The 17,889-nt window shown below is 45.1% G+C and overlaps 1 protein-coding gene across 8 annotated transcripts in view; it reads left to right on the top strand.

The window, feature by feature from the left end:
* The first annotated feature begins 10,140 nt into the window (after nt 1–10,140).
* Nucleotides 10,141–17,889, top strand: part of tcf7 (transcription factor 7) — a 27,795-nt gene continuing 20,046 nt past the window's right edge. For all 8 annotated transcript variants that reach the window (XM_058086991.2, XM_058086998.2, XM_058086995.2 and 5 more), the window contains exons 1-3: nt 10,141–11,034; nt 11,159–11,216; nt 13,047–13,153. In XM_058086991.2, coding sequence (XP_057942974.2) covers nt 10,849–11,034; nt 11,159–11,216; nt 13,047–13,153 — 351 coding nt within the window. In that variant the 5' untranslated portion in view covers nt 10,141–10,848. The remainder of the gene's footprint in view (nt 11,035–11,158; nt 11,217–13,046; nt 13,154–17,889) is intronic.

The following is a 17,889-nucleotide window of genomic DNA, read 5'->3' as shown; positions in this document are numbered from 1 at the left end:
GTGACGTTTGTGTGACGTTTGTGTGACGTTTGTGTGACGTTTGTGTGACGTTTGTGTGACGTTTGTGTGACGTTTGTGTGACGTTTGTGTGGCTTGACGTGGAAACCCACGGACTGGAAGCCAAGGGGAGGAAATAAAGTGCGTATAAATCTTGATTTGTTTGTTTAGCTCAGCGTCTCGTGCGGTTGATGTGCTGGGAAGGAGCGAGAGAGCGACGGCGTCCTTCCTGTCTCAACCTCGCTAGATCAGACGCCAAACAATGTCACAGCCTGGTGGCGGTCTGACTCCCACTCGCCTGATGTGTGTGTGCTTATCTGCACATCGCTGACACACCCACGGCATGACTCTCTCACACACACCTGTTGTGTTGCCGTGTGGGAAGTGGGGGTGCAGTGGCGGATGCATCGGCGGATGCAATGCCTACCAACCGCCGCTTCTTCCATCAGCATGCTAGCCAACGTTACTGACTAGCACTGATACGTAGCACTGATACTTAGCACTGATACTTAGCACTGATACGTAGCACTGATACTTAGCACTGATACGTAGCACTGATACGTAGCACTGATACGTAGCACTGATACGTAGCACTGATACGTAGCACTGATACTTAGCACTGATACTTAGCACTGATACGTAGCACTGATACGTAGCACTGATACGTAGCACTGATACGTAGCACTGATACGTAGCACTGATACTTAGCACTGATACTTAGCACTGATACGTAGCACTGATACGTAGCACTGATACGTAGCACTGATACGTAGCACTGATACGTAGCACTGATACGTAGCACTGATACGTAGCACTGATCCGTAGCACTGATACGTAGCACTGATACGTAGCACTGATACGTAGCACTGATACGTAGCACTGATACTTAGCACTGATACGTAGCACTGATACTTAGCACTGATACTTAGCACTGATACGTAGCACTGATACTTAGCACTGATACGTAGCACTGATACTTAGCACTGATACTTAGCACTGATACTTAGCACTGATACGTAGCACTGATACGTAGCACTGATACGTAGCACTGATACGTAGCACTGATACTTAGCACTGATACGTAGCACTGATACGTAGCACTGATACGTAGCACTGATACGTAGCACTGATACGTAGCACTGATACGTAGCACTGATACGTAGCACTGATACGTAGCACTGATACTTAGCACTGATACTTAGCACTGATACTTAGCACTGATACGTAGCACTGATACTTAGGACTGATACGTAGCACTGATACTTAGCACTGATACTTAGCACTGATACGTAGCACTGATACGTAGCACTGATACGTAGCACTGATACTTAGCACTGATACGTAGCACTGATACGTAGCACTGATACGTACAGCGGCCCCCACAATGAGAGTGGGCCAGGCAGGTCCACCTGGCGCTAAGCTTGTCATTTTATGGAAAAAAAGCATTTTTTTGATGTCCCAAACATGACAGAGTTTAGATGGGGGGGGGGGTACACAGCGAGACCCACTGCTCGCTGAGAAGAGCTTTCATGTCGTCACTGGAAAAAACAACCAGGGCTCACCGGCCCATCCATCTCCAGCCGTTCACCCATGCAGCACGGGTCCACAGCCCCCCTCTGGGACCCGACCCAGCAGTGGAGCACCCTGCCTTCCATGTTCAGGTCTGATGATGTCATGCTGGAAGTCCTGTCTTCCACTGGTCCTGCTTCTACACACCAAAGCTTTTATGGTCGCTGTCTGAAGGAGGCCATGATGCCATGATGTCACATGATCAGCTGGAAGCTCGCTAACGTGTGAAAATCTCCAATCAAGATGTTGTGTGTCCTGGCTGGTCCGCCAATACACGCGATTGTCCTCCATGGGCCAACGCATGGCGCTAATGAGCTAGCATGAAGCGGCGAGCACCGGGCCACTCGTGAGGCCCTCTAAAACGGGCTTACTGATTTTGAAGAGGGGCATTCCAAGATGGCCGCCTTCCCAGCTGCTCCTGCTGAAGGATCCGTACTTCTGATCGACATCGGCGAACGCGTGTCACGCCGCAGCGTTTCCTCAGCATCAAGCGTGAAATCGCCACGCCGAGCCTCATCAACAAATTCTTCCATATCGCCCCCCCCAGGTGCCTCGCCGACATCAAAGGGGCGGCGTGGTATCTCAGCGCGCCGGCGCCTCCGACCCCAGACGTCCGCCCCGAGACACGGGCGGGAGGGAGCAGCCGAGGAAATTGCGATTTCATGACTACCTGGCAGGTAAGGGCTGCTCCGTGTCGCACCAGATGGCAACAGTCACTTCATTAGGTACACCTGCACAAGCCAACGGCTGCCGTTCGGAACCCTTCTTCCTCAAGGGTGGCACCCACGAGGCTGGTACTTGTAGGACAAACACGCCACATGGTGGCGCTCTCATCGAAAGCCAGAAGTCACAGTGACTTGAAATTTCTCACGTAGCAGCGTTACATCCACTTCAGGGTGTTTTCACGAGGAGCCGTGAAATTGGGTGCACACCTTTGAGGGACCGACGTCCGCGGGATTGGTTGGAATATGTGCACTAGGGGCGGGACTTACGAACTCACTGCCCCTCAGTCATTGGTCGGTTCCTTCATGCCAACCAGGCCAACCAACAAACCATCCAACAGTCCGGGGTGGACCCCGCCTCTCCCCCAACACAGCTGGGATAGGCTCCAGCATGCCCCCACCCTGGGGAGGATAAGCGGTAGAAAATGGATGGATGAATGAATGAATATACAAGCATTATTGTTTCCATGGATTGTTGTGTGATTAGTTTGTGTAAATGTCTGCAACACATCTTTCATCCTTTACTGGAAGGCATGGAAACAATCACACACACACGCGCACGCACACACACGCACACGCACACACACACACACACGCACACACACACACGCCAAAGAATGATATCCATCATGTGGATCCACATCCTCCCGTGGGCCACATCAGACTCTTTGCTGTGGAAAAACTGATTCCAGATCAGGCTGGCCACTGCCATCTGTGCCCCCCTCACCCCCCACCCCCCCCCCCCCATCACCACTAGAAAGAGACCACTGTGGACCCAACATTTAATAAGCCAGCAAGACCCCCACCCCCAGCCCCACCCCGCCCAACTCCCTTGTCCCCTCTGGAGGGCGCCAACACAATGTGATGTTTTTCTTGTTGCTGATTTGTCACACGCCGTCATTTATGTTGCGTGTGCGTGTGCGTGTGCGTGTGCGTGTGCGTGTGCGTGTGCATTCCTGAGAACTGGTGCATCTTGCCAAACGACCCGTTGCGTTTCTTCCTGCCATCCAAAGTGGAAGCATTCAGTGAAAGCATATGTGAAAGTGTTAGCGCTAAGTAAGTGCTAATGATCGTGCTAAAACGTACACAAAGGTTCAGTGCGGTTTGGATTAGCGTTAGCATCCGCTTCCTAACACGTTAGCATCATGTTAGCAATGACCACATTTTCACCAGAGATCAATATTAGAGTATCCTGATTAGCATTGGCTTTATGTTCCTCTCTGTGCTAATGCTAACGCTTTAGCATGAGTACATTGATGATTCATGAGTTCCTGTTGGACCTCACGCTAAACCGTGGAACAATCCCACAATACACTCAATGTTCTGGTTCTGATTAGCGCACGCTCCCTTTTGTTGCTAAAGCTAGCACCGTAGCTTCTACTTCCCGTTAGCGACTCATTCACATCGGTTTTTGTGAGCAAATTGACTAATTTGCTTGAAGTTCTTTCTGTGAGCTTATTAGCTTATTATGCTAACTCGCCCCTCATTTAGTGCAAGTGCCCAATGGAAAATGCTGGTTCTGATTTAGCCTCCGTTGGAAATGCTAACATATTAGCCAGTAATATTGACGTGTCCTGACTCTGATTTTGAGCTAATGCTAATGCTCAGTTGCATCAGCTTCTCTTGTGGCTAGCTCTCTGAGCTAATGTGCTGATGACCATGAGGTTCTCCTCAGCGCTAATGCCCATAAGCTAACACCTACTATAATTCCCTTCTTGAGTCCATAAACGTTTCTGACTCTGATGAGCATTGGCGCCCATGCTTGGACCGTAGCATCACGCTCCAGTTTGGTGTTAGCTCATGCTAACACTTGAGCTAACGCCAAACAGTTAATAAGATCCCGTTTTTCCCCCAGAGGCCAATTCTAGTTGTTATTTTACTTCTTATATTTGTTCATGCTAACACATTAGCATGATTAAAGGTGAAATATATACTATGTCTACATATATATGTTACAATGATGGAATGCGCAATGTTTATATATACATATTTAGCTTAGCATGAGCTAAAAGAATGAATGAAGATCAGCACAGAAAGTTAGCGACGAGACCAAGAAAGGCATCCTTTTATTCACGTGTGTAGCGTGACCTTTTAGTAGCAAAATAGCATCTTTGCTACAACTACCATCTTTTTTTCTGCTAAAACGTGTTGAAGGTATTTTGCGCTACGAGTGTGTGTGTGTGTGTGTTAGTGTGTGTGTGTGTGTGTGTGTGCGTGTTAGTGTGTGTGTGTGTGGTTTGGATCCACATCAAAGGCCCCAGTGAGTCTCTGCATTAACGAGGCCTTTTGTTTCCTGCCTGCCAGATTTACCCCCCCCCCCCATGTGTGTGTGTGTGTGGGGGGGGGGTTAACCTGTGCACTGAAAGGCCAAGCGTGATCCTCCTCCTCTTTTGTGTTTTGCTCATTTAACGGAGCTCATTCACTTTTTTTAATAAATATTTTACATTTCATTGGCAACTTTTTACTCTCGTTTTTATTATTTGGCTTCATTTTGCAAATATTTCACATTCATGTAGATTATTTCCATTTTCATGTTTAGTAATCCTGTTTTTAAATACTTTTCATACATTTGCACTTCACATGACTTTTTCCCCATAATATTTCCATATTGTCCCCATAATATAATAACTTTTTCCTTGTATAACCACTACTTTCAGTACATAATAATACATAATAATGTTAATACTACAGCAGACCATGACATCATGAGGTTTCCCCAAGTGAGCCCTGAAAGAAGTTTGGGATGGCTCAAAAGGCTCACTTCCAGAGGGCGTGGCAAAAATGATCTTTTGTGACATCACAGAGAGGCGGACCTCCTTATATGGGCGTGGCTACAGGCCAGATACGTTGTCTGTTTTTCTTGAATATTTCAGCTTCATGCTGCTAAAATAACCTTATTCTTCCCTTCTAGTATTACAGTTTATTTACTGCAGTACACACCCTTCCATGCGTGTATTTATTGTGCGTTAGCATGTGTTTTGTGATATTTCCCGACTTCCTGTTCTATGCTCATCATGATGCGTGATGATGATCACGTGCAAGGTGTGATGCAATATGCCAACGTGCGTGCGATGGTTGGATTCTCGGAGGCTTTTGGGCTTCCTGAGCTGCACTGAAAGCCCCAAAGAATCCCAAAGTTGAAGATGTTTGTTGTTTTGGTCGGCAAACCAGCAGATCTCATGAATGTTTGATAAGCTGCTAGCTAGCAAGTCAATGGAGGCTTTCAAACACGCCCAAGCTCGTTAGGAAGTTCCCTCGTTAATAAAAGATCAACTCTTGCATCCATCTGGGCGGAAAACTACAGTATTACTTTCTACTTCTTATTTCTTGCTACTTTCACCTCATGTCCACGCCAATGACCGGCCGGACGGCCTGAAGAAAGTCACTTCCGGAAAAGGGAATATGATACTACATGTTGCAGCGTGGTTCAGGTATACACTACATGGACTACATATACTACATATAGTACATCCTGTACATACAGTAGCATGATGACATTACCATTTAGCACTACCACACCCCCTTACTGCTTTGTGTAGTACTGCTTGTAATGCAGTTGTACCTTGAAATCAACTAACAGCAATACAGTATTGCAGTATTGGGGGAAAATGCAGCACAGCGCCCCCGCCTGGAGGAAGAAGAGGCCATCTTTGATTTGTTGACGTTCCACTCTGCAAGATCTTCTATTGTTCATTCCTTTCTATTTGTTTTCTATTGTGTCTATTTATTCTTCTCAATGTTTTCTATTGTTTCTATTTATTCCTTCCCAATGTTTTCTATTGTTTCTATTTATTTTTCTCAATGTTTTCTATTGTTTCTATTTATTCCTTCCCAATGTTTTCTATTGTGTCTATTTATTCTTCTCAATGTTTTCTATTGTTTCTATTTATTCCTTCCCAATGTTTTCTATTGTTTCTATTTATTCCTTCCCAATGTTTTCTATTGTTTCTATTTATTCTTCTCAATGTTTTCTATTGTTTCTATTTATTCCTTCCCAATGTTTTCTATTGTTTCTATTTATTCTTCTCAATGTTTTCTATTGTGTCTATTTATTCCTTCCCAATGTTTTCTATTGTTTCTATTTATTCCTCCCCAATGTTTTCTATTGTTTCTATTTATTCCTTCCCAATGTTTTCTATTGTTTCTATTTATTCCTTCCCAATGTTTTCTATTGTTTCTATTTATTCCTTCCCAATGTTTTCTATTGTTTCTATTTATTCCTCCCCAATGTTTTCTATTGTTTCTATTTATTCCTTCTCAATGTTTTCTATTGTGTCTATTTATTCCTTCCCAATGTTTTCTATTGTTTCTATTTATTCTTCTCAATGTTTTCTATTGTTTCTATTTATTCCTTCCCAATGTTTTCTATTGTTTCTATTTATTCTTCTCAATGTTTTCTATTGTTTCTATTTATTCCTTCCCAATGTTTTCTATTGTTTCTATTTATTCCTTCCCAATGTTTTCTATTGTTTCTATTTATTCTTCTCAATGTTTTCTATTGTGTCTATTTATTCCTTCCCAATGTTTTCTATTGTTTCTATTTATTCTTCTCAATGTTTTCTATTGTTTCTATTTATTCCTTCCCAATGTTTTCTATTGTTTCTATTTATTCCTTCCCAATGTTTTCTATTGTTTCTGTTTATTCCTTCCCAATGTTTTCTATTGTTTCTATTTATTCCTTCTCAATGTTTTCTATTGTTTCTATTTATTCCTTCCCAATGTTTTCTATTGTTTCTATTTATTCCTTCCCAATGTTTTCTATTGTTTCTATTTATTCCTTCCCAATGTTTTCTATTGTTTCTGTTTATTCCTTCCCAATGTTTTCTATTGTTTCTATTTATTCCTTCCCAATGTTTTCTATTGTTTCTGTTTATTCCTTCCCAATGTTTTCTATTGTTTCTATTTATTCCTTCCCAATGTTTTCTATTGTTTCTATTTATTCCTTCCCAATGTTTTCTATTGTTTCTATTTATTCCTTCCCAATGTTTTCTATTGTTTCTATTTATTCCTTCCCAATGTTTTCTATTGTTTCTATTTATTCCTTCCCAATGTTTTCTATTGTTTCTATTTATTCCTTCCCAATGTTTTCTATTGTTTCTATTTATTCCTTCCCAATGTTTTCTATTGTTTCTATTAATTCTTCCCAATGTTTTCTATTGTTTCTATTAATTCTTCCCACTGCTGTCTACTGCTTTCCAGGCAGAGTAGTAATGGTAGTAGTAGCAGGAACGTGCCGTTAGCTTGGCTGTGGTAGAAGCAGGATGAGTTGATGACTTTTATTAATCATATTCCTCCATATTCCATATTACATCTTTTTTCAAAGACACGTTGAGGAAGATAAAAAAGGAGGGGGTTGTTTTCTACTCCCCAAAATGAGTGTTGAATATGAATGAAGAAGTTGGGCCATGAAATACGACACAAGTTGTTCAAAGCATTTTGTTCTGTGCTGTTTATCGTGGGACACGTGGTTAGCTTCGGGGGGGGGGGGGGGGGGGCATGACAAGATTTCATCCAGGCCTGGGATGATAAATAATAATAAGTAATCAATATATCGGCGTGTGCGTGTCTTCTGGCCTCCAACGGGCAGGAGGGGGGTTGGCTCTGTCCCACCAACACCCCCCCCCCCCCATCAGGTAGAAGACTTATTCTGCCCAAAGTGTTGATCCGTGTGGTAAAAGAAGTAGCGTATTAACGGCGTAGCAAAGCGCAGGCGATCAGGACGAGGTGATCAATAAAAGACACGCGTGTCCACCAGGTCCCTTGGTGGCGTGAAAATGAGCTCACGTCTTCCTTCTTCTTGTCTATATTTAATCAAGACGCGTAAACAACACAAGTCATCTATAATTTACATTTGCATACATTAATCTGGTTATTAATATGCATCCACCATGTTCTATAAATATGCAGCGTTATGCTAATGTCTGTTTGGATTTCATTCAGCCCTCCCAGATGCAGACGGGCGTCGACCGGCGATGAAGTCCAACAAGACGGCGCGCGTGTGAATATTTCTCAGACAGGAAGTGGAAGATAATCAGCATGAAAAATGCATGAAAAAACTCTTTTTTGGTCCGACTGACAACTTTGAAGCGTGTTCTCGTTTCCCTCCTCCTCATCAGGCCCACGCTCCTCCTGAACACCAGGACTAAACGTCAGGACGCAGACACGACATCATGGAGGCTGGCAACGCCACGCCCTCTCATGTTTCATACACGCCACTGCATCTTCCTCCTCTTCCTGCCTGGCCTCTTCCTGCCCGGCCTCTTCCTGCCCGGCCTCTTCCTGCCCGGCCTCTTCCTGCCCGGCGTCTTCCTGCCCGGCGTCTTCCTTCCCGACGTCTTCCTGCCGGGCCTCTTCCTGCCTGGCCTCTTCCTGCCCGGCCTCTTCCTGCCCGGCGTCTTCCTGCCCGGCGTCTTCCTTCCCGACGTCTTCCTGCCTGGCCTCTTCCTGCTGGCCTTTTTCAGCTTGGCATCTTATTGTGTGGTGACTTCCTGTTTGGCATCTTCCTGCGCTTCCTGCTTGACATCTTATTGTGTGGTGACTTCCTGTTTGGCATCTTCCTGCTCTTCCTGCTTGACATCTTATTGTGTGGTGACTTCCTGTTTGGCATCTTCCTGCGCTTCCTGCTTGACATCTTATTGTGTGGTGACTTCCTGTTTGGCATCTTCCTGTGCTTCCTGGTTGCTGTCTTTTGCTGGGTGACTTCCCACCTGGCCTCCTTCTGCATGGCGTCCAAAAGGACTAAGATACTAAAAGAAGACATAGCCGATGGATCCTAGTTCGTGGCCAGCTGGCCGTTTGAGGCCGATAGCCAGAGGAAAGGCTAGATGATGCTAGATGATGCTAGATGATGCTAGATGATGCTAGATGATGCTAGATCAGGGGTGGGCAAACTGCGGCCCGGGGGCCACATGCGGCCCACCAAGTGTTTGAATCCGGCCCGCCAGTTGCTTTCTAAGTATTTCAACTTTTAACATAAAAACTGGCCACATGACTTGCAAGTGGAATGTCTTATTTAGTTAAAAAAAACAACAAAAAAAGTTGCTCCTGAAAAAAGGGATATGAGAACATACAGCTGATAGTATAACACTTTTACACATAAAATTAGACAAATAATTCAAGGAAAATTATAAGCATAAAATAGTGTGTGTGTGTGTTAAATATATGTTCTGGCCCCCCGGGCAATTTTGTTAACTCAATGTGGCCCACGAGTCAAAATATTTGCCCACCCCTGTGCTAGATGATGCTAGATGATGCTAGATGATGCTAGATGATGCTAGATGATGCTAGATGGTGCTAGGTAATGCTAGATGATGCTAGATGATGCTAGATGATGCTAGATGATCCTAGATGGTGCTAGGTGATGCTAGATGATGCTAGATGATGCTAGATGGTGCTAGGTGATGCTAGGTGATGCTAGATGATGCTAGATGATGCTAGATGGTGCTAGGTGATGCTAGATGATGCTAGATGATGCTAGATGATGCTAGATGATGCTAGATGATGCTCCCTGGTGCTCCCTGGTCCTTGCAGGATGCTTCTCAAACTGCAGACCCCCATGTGAGACCACGTGGATGGAGATACCATGGAACCGAAAGACGTCAGACACCATCATAATTACATTTAACTGTAAATGTAAAACATGCTTTTTTCCAACATTATGGCTATTTATGTTATGCTAATACAATAATATTGATAGTATTGGTAGTGATGAATAATATTGGTAATATTGGTAGTGATGAATGATATTGGTAATATTGGTGGTGATGAATAATAACATGAGTAATGTTGGTGGTGATGAATAATAACATTTGATATATTGGTGGTGATGAATACTAATATTATTGGTAATATTGGTAGTGATGAATAATAATGTTGGTAATATTGGTGGTGATGAATACTAATATTATTGGTAATATTGGTAGTGATGAATAATAATGTTGGTAATACTGGTGGTGATGAATACTAATATTATTGGTAATATTGGTAGTGATGAATAATAATATTGGTAATATTGGTAGTGATGAATACTAATATTATTGGTAATATTGGTAGTGATGAATACTAATATTATTGGTAATATTGGTAGTGATGAATACTAATATTATTGGTAATATTGGTAGTGATGAATACTAATATTATTGGTAATATTGGTAGTGATGAATAATAATGTTGTTAATATTGGTGGTGATGAATAATAATGTTGGTAATATTGGTGGTGATGAATAATAATGTTGGTAATACTGGTGGTGATGAATAAAAATACGGAGCATATTGTGGGTGCTGTCTCTTTAAGAGCTTGCAAACAATCACACCCCCTTCACCCCTCCCCTCCACACACGAGTCATCGGACCTGTCAATCACCGTGGCGGCGCCCTTTGATGTGGGGGCTGGCGGCGTTGTCCCGCTCCGTCTTTCAGAGGACATCGTCGTCATCGTCATCATCATCATCATCGGCAGTCCTCCTCCACGCGCACCACTTAGTCTTCTTCCGGTGAGGACAAAAGCGGACATTAGTGTAGTTCTAGCAAGTTTGCCGGAGTTGCCTGCCGTCTTCGCGGACATGCCTCAACATGGGGGGGACGACCTGGGCGCCACCGACGAGATGATCGCCTTCAAAGACGAAGGCGAGCAGGAGGAGAAGATCCAGGAGAGCGCCTTCACCGAGAGAGACCTGGCCGACCTCAAGTCTTCTCTGGTCAACGAGTCCGAGATCCACCAGAACCCCGCTGGTGCTGCTGGCGCCTCGGTGAGTTTCTCCTCCTTCTTCTTCTACTTCTACTTCTTCTACTTCTCCTTCTCCTTCTCTTCCTTCTTCTCCTTCTCCTTCTCCTTCTCCGCACACTTTAAACAACATCCTCTCGGCTCTCCAGGCGCTCCGGCGAGGACAGCCCGCCGAGCAGAGGAACTTCAACAAACAACTGGACGGCGGTAAGAAGAAACTAAGTCAGAAACTAAGTCAGAAACTAAGTCACTATCCAAGAAGTACCTATCACGCTACTTGAGCGTCGCACGGAACACAACAAAGTACTACAAAGTATTTGCTTCAAAGACTTCTCCGGCCCGCTGCAAAAAATGTCCATCATGTTTGTTGTCTTTTCTTCCTCCCCAAACTCTTGATGGTCGTAAAGCCGGTGGAGATGTCAGTGAATGCATCCATTTCATTGGGCCACATGGTCCAGTCATAGATGGCACTGAGATCTAATATAGTACTACTACTACTAATACTACTACGATATGCCAAGTGATAGTATCAGTAGTATCCTTCCTGAAATATGGATGCCACGCATGCAGGAATCCTCTTCTTCCGCAAATATTGACAGCCGTTGGCAAAAGTTTGGCGACGCGTTGGCGTGCTAGCGTCGTGTTTGATGACGGCGTGCAAGCATCAGCGTGGAGGAGCCTGAGCTGCTGACCTAGCAGACCGTGTGAGGCGCTAGTGGAGGTCTTCTGATGAGCCAGGAGGTGATCTTTATTCACTCTTGCAAGCGATGGCGGCGGCCATGTTAGAACGGCGACACCACCTGCTTCTCATCCTCCATGTATCCATCTCAGATCCCAGCTGCGGTTGGGAACGTGGCCGTCTAGCTGGCCACGGATGTCTCCGGTCTTACAGGAGCATCTTAGATGATTCTCTATGAGTTTATGAAACCTCGACCGTGGATGCGTTTGTTGTTCTTCTACTGACCAACCATTAAAGTAGGAGTAGATATGATTTCACCTCCGAGAGAACTTCACACTGCCGCTTCAACCAAGGGGTGGAGACAAGCTGCTCATACTTTGTGTCGGAGTCACTCAGACCACTGATGGCAAACAAGCCGAGCGGCGCTCCGCAGGGTCTTTGCTTCCTCGTCGGCTCCAGGAGGCTCCAGGAGGCTCCAAAAATAAAACCAGAACTTCAAAAGGCAGCTTAGTGTCTAAAAGTTGCGTACAAGTGCAAAATAAATAAATCCACATCAATTAAATAGTTGAGAAAGAAAAAAAAGTGAGCATATTATGGGAATGAAGTTTTAATGAGGAGAAGAACTTTTTCCTTGAAAAGAAAGTTGGGAAATAACATGATGATATGATGAAGATGATATGATGAAGAAAATTAAGTCAATTTAAGTAGCACAAAGGTCAAATACGAATGAACCGGAACTTTAACCCTGTCTAGCCTGAGCTGTCGTCTTTTTGGCAAAGGCACAAAATCACTTGAAATTTCTCACACAGCTCAACAAAAACAAAGGTCTCCCAGCGAGGGCCACCTTGTGACAAATAAAAGTACAAATAAAATAAACGAATAACAATGCAACTTTAATATTTGTAAATATGCTAAGAAGTTACATATATTTCAAATATCATACTATCCAATAATAAAATATCTATGTTCCTGTACATACGTGGAAAAGACTATTACTAGTAGCAACTTTGCTCTTTTTTTAATTTTCCATATATTTCAACTTGAAGGAAAAGTTCTCAGAATGTTGGCCATCATCCACAGTCAGATTAGCACCATGCTAGCCTCTAAACAACTGTCACATGACCCGAGAGCCGAGATTGTTCAACATCATGGTCTAGGGGAGGATACCAAAGCTAGCTGAGAGCTTCCAGCTGTCAGGTTCCACTGTGAGGAACATAGTGAGGAACTGGAAGAGCACAGTTGTAGCCAAGGCCAGGAAGATCTCGGACAGGCGGAGTCAGATAGCGTGTCTCCCGAGCATCATGTGACCACTGGACGTGTCAAGCTGCTGACGCGGTGGTTGGGTGTGTGTTCCACAGCATCAAAGCAGCAAGACGGCGGCGTGTACAAGACGCCGGGCTACCCCGGCTACCCCTTCCTGATGCTGCCGGACCCCTACCTCCCCAACAGCTCTGTTTCGCCCACGGTAAGTCCACTTCCTGTTTCAGCCTTGCTGTTCGTGCGTGTGCTTTCAGCGTATGATTCTATGCTACGTTCGTCACAAACTGTGACCAGAAGGAAAGAACCGGGTTCCTGCTAATCGTCTGAGGAAGGTGGAAGTCCGTAGGGACAAGACAACTCCCATTATTCTCAGGTATCAGGGCACAGGGATTAGCCGATTGTTGACCAGAAAATCCAGAAAAAGGAAATAGAGGGGCTGAATACTTGCCAAAGCCATCCCTCCTGCTACATCTTCTTATTCTTCGGCAGACCAGGGGCCTTGTTTCAGGGGCACAAAGTGGCGTCGCGTGTTCTATGTTCTAATTTCTATGCGAAGATGAGCGTGTATATAATACATGGTTTGATAGCAAGAAAAAAAGGCTGGGGGGCTTTATTCCCTTCATTCTTTCATACCCCCCCCAACCCCCCACCCCCCAACATTTCGACTTGAATGACTTTTCTGGTTGGATTCCACCATTCCTCTCTTGATTATGTTGCGCTGATTCCCCCTTTAGCTGGCTGAAGTGTGTTAAACGTTAAATGTTGTTTTTCGGAAGGACGGCGCGGGGGTCAAGGAACGCCCCCTTTCTGTCCCGTGTCGTTTGTTTGCCAGCTGCCCCCCTGGCGTGCACGCCGCGTGGGCGTGGCCGTTCAGGGTTCCACGTGTCGTCCTCACGTCCCCCTCCTCCTTTCTGGGATCTTTCTGCTTCCTTCTCTTCCCTTTTTGTTTGAGGGCGTCGAAGGGGGCGGCGGGGGTGACTTAGCCAACAATGGTGACAATACCGTCTGTAATCCCGACCCCCGCCCCATGAAGAGCCACGCTGGGGCCTCTGACTGACTGCGATAAGGACCGCTGCCCCCTGGATTCCAAAAGCCACCAAGAAAATGGGCTTTGGCCAGAAGAGACGTTTGTGGCCAGCGTAGAAGCCAGTTTGTAATTTGTCCTTCCACTAGCCGGCTTTCGTTGGCTTTCGTCGGCTTTCGTCGGCTTTCGTCGGCTTTCGTCGGCTTTCGTCGGCTTTCGTCAACTTTCGTCGGCTTTCGTCGGCTTTCGTCGGCTTTCGTCGGCTTTCGTTGACTTTCGTCGGCTTTCGTCGGCTTTCGTCGGCTTTCGTTGGCTTTCGTCGGCTTTCGTCGGCTTTCGTCGACTTTCGTTGGCTTTCGTCGGCTTTCGTCGGCTTTCGTCGGCTTTCGTCGGCTTTCGTCGGCTTTCACCAACTTGCTTGTAAAGATGAATTAAACTTGTCTCGTCTTGACACGGCAAATAACTATGAATCGTTAACCAGCAGAACGTGGACGGGAAGATGATTCCACCACAGCGCACTCTTCCTTTTTAGAAGCGCGGTGCAGGTGACGGCGCCGCGGCGTGCGGCCTCGGGTAGGCGGACGCCAAGCGTGTCACTGGCAGGATGTGCGCGTGGTGAAAAAGACGGCACGTGTAAACGGAGCCGTGAGGTAAACACAGCGAGCTGGCGAGATAAGCGCGTGACGAGGTGAAGTCGGAAATGAGCGTGGCTCGGCTTTGAAGTGGCGGGTGGTCCGGGAACGCTCGTGGAGGGGAACTTGGCACTATCTCCCGAAAAGAAGTCCTTCCAGGAATATGAAAAGAGGATAGAGGAGGAAAAAAGCCCCCTTGAGGCGCCGGCGGGTGTTTATACCTGTAATTATTCATCCGCTCATTCTGCTCCCGGAAGAAAGGGGAGGAGCAAACAGGTGTCGGCGTGTTAGGAGGGGACTCTTATCTTCTTTAGACCTGCAAATACGGCCGCTTCATTAGGTACACCTGCATTCCTTCTCCTTCTATGGAAAGTTCTACGCAGTTAGATGATGCTGGATGAGGAGGTTGGACCGTTTGGAGGAGGGGAGCCATTTGGACTATTGGGGTCGTGGTATCATATCAGTCATCATAAGGGCGATATGATATCATATCAGTCATCATAAGGGCGATATGATATCATATCAGTCATCATAAGGATGATATGATATATCAGTTATCATAAGGATGATATGATATTTCTCAGTTATCATATCAGTCATCATAAAGCAGCGACATCAGTACTCCACTCACCTCGCCATGCTGAGCTTTGACTGCCTTTGCCGCTTTTCTACACTTGTTTACGTATTTGGTGTGTGCGTGTTTGTGCGTGACAGTACCATCCAGTACGTACAATACGCTGCTGAGAAAATCTCCACATTGGCTTGTTTTTTCTGCAATACGTTTTTCATGGATTTATTTATGAATCTTTCAAAAGGCCAACGAAATATGTATCTAATGACATATCTTATTTTAGAATCCATAAAAATGACATGTTTTTTTTGATGAATAACAATGATAAATAAAATGCCTTTGGGTTATTTCCCTGCAATATATTTTTGGAACTGATGATTGGAAAACAAACATGTCTACTGACATATGCAGAAGTCCATTTCTTCATTTTAATAATAATAATAGTGATAATAAATACAGTATGATTTCTGTGGGTTTTGTTTTTTTAACTAGTTAAAAAGTGAAACACCTTAATGGCATGTCTAGGGCAGAAGTAGAGCATTTTTATTTGGCAAAAAGGATATTATGTTAATGATTTATTATGGAATTATTATCCAGAATAAAATGTCATCATGTATTCATAAGTCCAGTAACTACAAGTACAACAATAACGACAATAACAATAATGACACACGGCAATATTTGAAAAAGTGAGAAGTAAAGCGACGGAGGAAGCCAATGACATAACGGCGAAGACGTTGGTGAGATGAGGTACGTGAAGTTATTGGTTGGTTGCTGGTGGATGGTTCCCATGGTGACGGCACCGTCAAGGCATCCCATCCAGCAGTGACATCACATCTTCGGCAGAAGTACTTGCCGGGATTTCTACTTCAAGTCAAAAGTCATCAACTTTTGATGAAAGGAAGGCTGGTCTCGTTGCCCCGCCCTCCACGCCCACAAGGTCAACATCATCCTCATCACTCCGCCGTGTGTTATTAAAATAGCGGCGTTTAAAAATAGCCTCCTCCTCCTCGCCCTGCAGACCAGCCGGAGCCTCGGCGGCCGCATGAAGCCGGCCGCCACACATGGCTGCCATCACGCTGGGATCACATGATCACGCACGGCCTCTTTCATGCGGCTCACACACAAGAGAACCACGACGTTAGCGTTAGCGTTAGCATCACAGCCCGCGTCATGACACTTTGAATGTCAGCCATGCGTGTGCGTATTGTACCGTATGGTACGCTATATCATCAATATTTAGTGTTACTATATCAACTCTGCATTGATGGATCATAGACAAATAGCATTTTACATTTCAAAAATAACAACTTTTCTGTCAAAATTGAAAACAAATACTGTACATTCAGCAAGGAACATTAAGTGTCTTATTTATTTTAAAAAATGGAGTCCAGCATGCCCTCGTGAGGATAAGCGGTCCAGAAAATGGATGGATGGATGATGGATGGAGGATGGATGGATGATGGATGGATGACAGTAATATTAAAAATGATAATGCCATTGGCTGGTGACTAGCCTTGTGTGTACACCTCCCTTCATCAGCGGGGATAGGCTCCAGCACTGTTCCATGTTCTGGCCATTTGTGTAAATGGCTCTCACTGTGGTCGGCTGGAGTCCCAAAGCTTTCAGAATGGCTTTAGAACCTTTTCCACCCTGATGTCCAGTTTGTGTCGTAATGTAGGAGGCTACGACGGACTATTGCAGCGTATTGGAAGGCGTGGTGTTTCCATATGGTGGTGTTACCATAGCGTGGTGTTACCATATGGTGGTGTTACCATAGCGTGGTGTTACCATATGGTGGTGTTACCATATGGTGGTGTTACCATAGCGTGGTGTTACCATAGCGTGGTGTTTCCATATGGTGGTGTTACCATAGCGTGGTGTTTCCATATGGTGGTGTTACCATAGCGTGGTGTTACCATAGCGTGGTGTTACCATAGCGTGGTGTTACCATAGCGTGGTGTTACCATATGGTGGTGTTACCATATGGTGGTGTTACCATATGGTGGTGTTACCATATGGTGGTGTTACCATATGGTGGTGTTACCATATGGTGGTGTTACCATAGCGTGGTGTTACCATAGCGTGGTGTTACCATAGCGTGGTGTTTCCATATGGTGGTGTTACCATAGCGTGGTGTTTCCATATGGTGGTGTTACCATATGGTGGTGTTACCATAGCGTGGTGTTACTATAGCGTGGTGTTTCCATATGGTGGTGTTACCATAGCGTGGTGTTACCATAGCGTGGTGTTACCATAGCGTGGTGTTACCATAGCTTGGTGTTACCATAGCGTGGTGTTACCATATGGTGGTGTTACCATATGGTGGTGTTACCATAGCGTGGTGTTACCATATGGTGGTGTTACCATAGCGTGGTGTTACCATATGGTGGTGTTACCATATGGTGGTGTTACCATAGCGTGGTGTTACCATAGCGTGGTGTTACCATAGCGTGGTGTTACCATAGCGTGGTGTTACCATAGCGTGGTGTTACCATAGCTTGGTGTTACCATAGCTTGGGGTTACCATAGCGTGGTGTTACCATAGCGTGGTGTTACCATATGGTGGTGTTACCATAGCGTGGTGTTACCATAGCATGGTGTTACTATAGCATGGTGTTTCCATATGGTGGTGTTACCATAGCGTGGTGTTACCATATGGTGGTGTTACCATATGGTGGTGTTACCATAGCGTGGTGTTACTATAGCGTGGT

Source organism: Doryrhamphus excisus, linkage group LG21 (genome assembly GCF_037039965.1).
Source record: "Doryrhamphus excisus strain RoL-2023G ecotype Guam linkage group LG21, RoL_Dexc_Guam_v1.1, whole genome shotgun sequence".
Lineage (NCBI taxonomy): Eukaryota > Metazoa > Chordata > Actinopteri > Syngnathiformes > Syngnathidae > Doryrhamphus > Doryrhamphus excisus.
This window is presented reverse-complemented; position numbering and strand designations above follow the sequence as displayed.